Source organism: Pinus tabuliformis, chromosome 8 (assembly GCF_031772625.1).
Source record: "Pinus tabuliformis cultivar Carrire ecotype Pingquan chromosome 8, CPIR1, whole genome shotgun sequence".
Taxonomy (NCBI): domain Eukaryota; kingdom Viridiplantae; phylum Streptophyta; class Pinopsida; order Pinales; family Pinaceae; genus Pinus; species Pinus tabuliformis.
The window spans coordinates 886,961,083-886,967,594 of record NC_142294.1 but is presented as its reverse complement, the minus strand read 5'-3'; the positions used below and the strand labels follow the sequence as shown (position 1 = coordinate 886,967,594).

At 42.4% G+C, this 6,512-nt stretch overlaps 1 protein-coding gene across 1 annotated transcript; it reads left to right on the top strand.

Annotated features, from left to right (window-relative positions):
• Positions 1–216: 216 nt before the first annotated feature.
• On the top strand, positions 217–1,254 carry LOC149238383 (uncharacterized). The gene has a single exon (XM_089369544.1). It carries the CDS (start codon positions 217–219, stop codon positions 1,252–1,254), a length of 1,038 nt encoding a protein of 345 aa, XP_089225670.1.
• Positions 1,255–6,512: the final 5,258 nt, after the last annotated feature.

Here is a 6,512-nt window from a genome sequence, read left to right as displayed (position 1 = left end):
CCAAGGTTCCCAGAAAACTCTCAAGGGAATGATGAATACCAGATCCGGGCGCAAGAATAACAAGGCTCCAAAAGGAGCCACTCCCCCCCACTCCAGTAAATAATGAAATACGTCTCCTAGAATTGCAGAGGATTAGGTAGCAGGCTAAAAGAAGAGGCCCTGAAAGACATTGTAAGGTTGCATACGCCTGAAATCTTTCTCATCCAGGAGACAAAGATGGAGGACACTCTTCTCCTCAAAACCAGCAAAACATTCTGGCGCAAAGGCCCTGGTAGAGCCGTCAGTGCTAGAGGCGCCTCTGGTGGGATCGCCTCCTTCTGGGACAGCTCCAAATACGACTTGATTCAAGAAGAAAGTTGCCAGCACTGGATTTTCACTCAGCGCCTTCACAAAGACTCTGGTCAACAAGTAAGTATATTTAACCTGTATGCTCCGGTCTTACCATCAGAGAAAAAAATTTGCTGGGACTCGCTCCAGTCCTTTCTTGTTTTGCACAATCCAGAAAATATCATTATTGCAGGGGATCTGAACGTAACTCTAGCTGCTGAAGAGAAAAAAGGTGGATCGCCTGTAAGGGACCCTGCCAGAGAATGGGTAGAAGACATCATGATCGGCTGGGATTTGGAGGACATCAAACCTTCAGCTGGGAAATACACTTGGTCTAATAAAAGATTAGGCCCCAGCCATATAGCTGCTCGCTTGGACAGATTCCTTGTCCAAACCTCCTTCCTTACTAGCGGGCTAATGGCATCATCCAAAATTCTGCCCAACTGCACCTCCGATCATAAACCCATAAGTCTCGAGCTCTCCATGGATGGTTTTCTTGGGCCCATTCCATTTAGATTTAGTCCATTATGGATTCAGCAAGAGGGGTTCAATGAGGTGGTTGCTGAAGTCTGGAACCGAAAAATTCAGGGATCCCCTTTCTTCGTGTGGGAAGAAAAGTTGCGGGCTCTTAAGAGAAGGCTCAAGGAGTGGGCTAAAGCTTTGAAAACACCTGCTGCCAAGAGAAAAGAGTCTATAGAAAACCTTGCTGCCCTCCAATCTTCAATGGAGAATTCAGTTATTACCCAAAGTCTGCTCCAAGAAGAAGTTGAGTTGCAAAAAGCCCTTCATAAAGCTAGTAGGGACGAAGAGGAGTATTGGAGACAAAAATCTAGAAATTTATGGTTACAGGCCGGCGACAAAAATACTAGTTTTTTCCACAAGCATGCCGAAGCTCGAAAGCAATTCAAAAATGTTTCAGAAATCTGATTCCAAGATACAGTGGTTAATGATTTTGAAGGCATCAAGAGAGCAGCATTTTCCTTTTTTAAAGATCTCTATTCAGCACCTGATGACCAGCCTATAGATCCTCAAGCATATCCGTATAATCTAATCCCCTCCTGTGTACATGACCCGGTCAATAATATGCTGACTGCCCCGATCAGCATGGATGAGCTCAAGAAAGCCTTGGATTGCATGGAACCGGATAAAGCGCCAGGGCCTGATGGGTTCACTGCTAGGTTCTTTCAGTCTTGCTGGTCAATTATCAACAAAGACCTTCTGAGAATGGTAAGGAAGTCCCAATTATGCGCAAAGATAGGAGGTAGCACCAATTCAGCCTTCCTGGCATTACTTCTGAAAGAAAAAGGAGCTTCAGATTTCAGTAGATTTCGTCCCATTTCGTTGTGCAATACTAGCTATAAACTGATTACCAAAATAATATCCATTCGCCTCAAGAATATTTTGTCGGACATCATACCGGAGAACCAAGGAGGCTTCATCAAAGGGAGAAAGATACTGGATAATATTGTGCTGGTTCAAGAGGCAGTTCATTCAAGTGGCCAGAGAAAAGAGAAAGGAATGGTAATAAAACTCGATTTGGCTAATGCCTTTGATAGGGTGAGGCATGACTTCCTGTTTGCTGTTATGACAAAAATGGGCTTCTCAACAAACTTCACAAATTGGGTGAAAGCCTACATTGCCTCTCCTTGGATTGCACCATTGGTAAATGGAAGATCGACTGAATTTTTTACAGCCTCCAGGGGATTAAGACAAGGTTGTCCGCTGTCCCCGCTTCTCTATGCTATACAAGCCTCTGTGCTTAGTTTCCAGCTCGACTTCTGTCAGCAAATCCAAACTCTACCAGGCCTTAGAATGGTGCAAAATGTCAAAGAAATAAACCATGCCCAATTTGCCAACGACACACTGCTTCTAGGTGGAGCGAGCATTAATTCGACCAGTTCTTTCAAAAAGGAACTGGACATCTATAAGGAAGCATCCGGCAGCAAGATTAACTATTCAAAAAGTACAATCTATGGCTGGAATTGCTCAGCTAAAAATCTTGCTGACATAGCTAGGCTACTTGAAATGAAAATCTGTCAAGACTGGGAATCATTCAAATATCTTGGGATCCCAATTTTCAGATCCATCCCTAAAGTTTCCCATTGGATGCCCCTTTTGGACAAGCTTAAGCTCAGAATACATGCCTGGGGAGCCTCCTGGCTGAACACTGCTGGGAAAATTATCCTTATAAAATCTGTCTTAACAAGCATGCCTCTTTTTCAGCACTCCATTCTCCTTGCCCCCAAACCTTTCTCAGTAAAATGGATGGTATGCTGAGGAGATTCCTGTGGGAAGGGGGGAAAAACAATGAAAGAAGGCTTCATTTAGTAAATTGGGATACCATTAAGAGACCATTCATAGAAGGAGGTCTGCAAATGAGAGACTTGGCTGCCCAAAATCTCGCTCTAGGCTCAAAAATTTTGTGGAATATTGTGGCAGGGAAAATAAGCTGGAGCAAGAAAGTACTGTGGAAGAAATACTTTCAAGGTCAACGTTTGAGATGTCTGGACCTTCCTCCAAAAAACTCCAAAGGTTCCCCAATATCCAAGCTTTGTATTGCGGCTCTGGACAACTTCAGCCCCAACCTCTACTGGATCCCAGGTAATGGGAAAAAAATAAGAATCTGGAAAGATCAGATTCTTGGAGACCAGCCACTACATCATATAAAAGACCTGGCAAATATTAAACTATGGCTGCATTCCAACAATAAGGAAACACTTTGGGACATATCCAACTGGACGGAGGATGCTAACAGAAGATGGGACAGCTGGAATCTTGGAGAGGTACCACACCATTTGCAATCTGAAGCTTCTTTACTTTTAGACAAACTGCAAGGAAAATCCCCATTGTCAGCAACAGCCAAGGACAAAAGAGGGTGGGGCTCCCATACTGGTTCCTTCTCGGTTGCTGAAGGATACAAAAGTTTAATTGTTGTCCCGAATGTTCCTCCAGACCCAACGCAATGGAAATTCATATGGAGCTTTCCTTCTCTCCCAAAAATAGACTTCTTCTGTTGGACGCTCGCTCATAACAGTATTCTCACAGGAGACAACCTGAGAAAACGGGGAATGGAAGGGCCTTCCAGATGCCCATTATGTATATCAGAGGAAGAAACAGCTGATCACCTGTTGTTGCTGTGCCCCTTTGCCAAGGCAGTCTGGAAGGGGGTTCTGAGTTCAAGGGCGGACAAGATTGAGCTACCAAGAAATGTGCCAACCCTGCTTCACGAGTGGGCCAAGCTATCATCATTCTGCCTCAATAAAAAAAACCTTCTTAAGACTGCTTGGATGTGGACCCCTAAATACATCTGCTGGAAGTTATGGCTGGAAAGGAATAACAGAATTTTCAGAGGAGAAATCTGCACTTCAAACAACGTTATATCCAAAATTAAAGCTATCTTGGGAGAGACATTGGAAGCTAAGCCAGCCTTAAGGAATGAAGCAAAGTTGGACAATGAGGAGGAGCTGTGGCTGAAAGATATTGTTCCGAATAATCAATCCATCCCTTCTACTCCAGCCACTTGCCATGCTATGTGGGAAATTCGCCTGGAAGAACAGGAATTTCTAAAGTGGAGATCGGCACTAGATGACCATTGTCTATTCTTCGACGGGGCCTCTAAAGGCAATCCAGGAGCTGCGGGTGGAGGTGGAGTTCTGCTGAATCCCGATGGTTCTACTTTACTCAGGTATCATTGGGGTCTGGGAATCGAATCAAACAATAGAGCTGAGGCTCTAGCTTTGTGGCAGGGGCTGACTCTGGCTCTTAAACGGAATATTCAATCACTGACGGTCTTCGGAGACTCTAGGCTCATCATTCAAGCAATGAACTCTTCCTCGAATCCGTTGCAGATCCACTTAGGCCGAATTCTCAAGAAAATTAGACCCATGCTGGCTAAGTTTCGGAAAATCTCCTTTTTCCATATAATGAGGCAGCTAAATTCTCAAGCTGATTCGGAAGCCAATCTTGGCTCAGCTAGAAGCCAAAGAACCCTCTCAGTCAACTTTGAGGAATCCCTCTGCATAATCCCTTAATAGGCTTAACCAGGAAATCTGTTATTTAAGATGTATTGGGGATCAGCTACTGAACCAGCTATCTCGGATACCCTTCAGGCTTTAGCTGTTCTTCCAGGAATCAGTTACACCAAGCTCCAAGGGCAGGCAACCAAGAAAAGTTAGGTGCATTGGATTCTCTGTTTCTGGCTGGCCCTATACACTCTGTTCCAAACAGGATCCGACTTGAGCATTGTGGGTTTGATTGGATGATTGCACTGTTCAGGTGTGCTCCAGGTAGAAATAAAAGAGTTCACTGGTCCCCCAATCACATTTCTGAAGAAAACCAAGAAGGGCAGCAATAAGTCTGGACCTTTTTCCGTCTTTTAACTCTTAAGCTTGTTGAGACTGGTAGCAGCATAACCCTTTCTAGGCTTTTCGATTAACTGCAGAAAGATGATCTTGTGTCAGGCTACTCCATTTCCATCGGTTCCATCGACTCGCCTCCTACAAAGGGAAATATGAAATTAGCATTAGCGCAAAACAGGGTATCAATTTACAGACTTACAGTCCATCAGCCGCGCAGACAAGCAAGTCAGTTGCTTGTAGTAATTCTCTCTGTCATTTAAAAAATGAATGCTCCAACTTAGTGATCAATGCCCATACAGCGTTCAATATCTCTCTGCATTTACATCCACTGCAGGAACTTTAGTGGAGGATAGGTTGAGATTGAAGATCAGAGATGGAAGACGCCATTTCAAAGCTCAGATCCGGAATGTCCCACTGGAGATAGAGGACGGCATTTCATTTTCCAGGTTGAAGCAAGTCAATCTCAGAACTCTTCCAGAGGCAACAGGTAACAACCAAGGATTGTATGGACAAAAGATTCGTTAATGAAGTTCAGATCCTATAGGCAGAGACTCTGCGAACCTTCTCCACAAAAGGCGACTCTGTGACAAAGAATGCCCATGGACTCACTGTGTAACAAGAACTCAGAGAGAAAAGAAAAATGAGGAATTTATTCCATTGTAAAAAGCATGCGGTAGCTGTTTTGCCACCCTTCAAAAAACTAACCGTTAAAGTCAAAAAAAAATAAATGCTCTTCTTCTACCAGTGGTTCCCCTTGAAAGCTCTGGTTCAATGAAGTTCCATTCTCAGAGAAAGGGTTAGGCTTTTAAAAGGTCTAGTATTCACAGTTGAAAAGCCCTATGAGAGGCAATTGGAAGGCGATTTGCAGGTTTTACGACACTATTTTTAGGAATATACACGCGATACAAGACCAAGATCCCAGAAAGAAAATGACCAAAATTGAACTTAGGTAAATCTATGTTCTCAACTTTCAAAACTTGAAGATAGGCACAGTAAATAAAATATTTTTCCTCCACGAGAACATTTATCATCGTGTTCTGTTTTATTTCCAAAAAGAAGATATGGTACTTAGATCCACGAAAATATGTTCCCAACAATAACAATTATAGCAGAATCTCACAAATTTTCGACTACATTACAACATGGTCAATAGTCAATTTTAAGCCCTAGGGACAACAATGACCTCAAATCGAAGAAAATGACCAAGTTTTAATTTTATTTAGCTATCTTGCCACCGTATCTCGTAATAGCTACTGTCAATTGCCTTCATTTGCAGAAATTTTCGTCTCTTTAGCAAATATTTGAGCTAAAACTTACTAAAATTTACAAATTTCCTTCACATCGCAAATTTTAACAATTACTTCGACAAAACCTGCTACATTACCAAAAAAATCAATCACATCACATTTTATCTTTGTTTCAAGTAATCTACGCATTAAATCATGCAATGCTTGCAATATTTCATAGCATTGACCCTTCTTGCCCAACACTGTTAAATATTTTTCCAATTTTTCTATTAAAATTGGTCTGGCCAAGCTCAAATACACTACTAAAGGCATAATAAGAATAAAACCTAACCAGTATCATATCCAAATAGGAAGCTGCTTATTCCAACAATTAATGTCAATATAATCACGGAAAGCTTTGAAGAAACTGTCTTCCTTTCTTGATACGTCGAAATTGTTAATATATATACCAATTTTTTAGGTCAAACATGGGCCTGTTCGATTTGGGGGCGCTGAAGTAGATGATCGTCACTGTACTCGTTCGCTATCTCCATGGCATACTGGCGAGATTTGATTACGAAGACGTATTTAAATACAATTG

Bases quoted from the DNA above. Each gene is read 5' to 3' on its own strand.
- LOC149238383 (XM_089369544.1), top strand. From the start codon at position 217: ATGGAGGACACTCTTCTCCTCAAAACCAGCAAAACATTCTGGCGCAAA.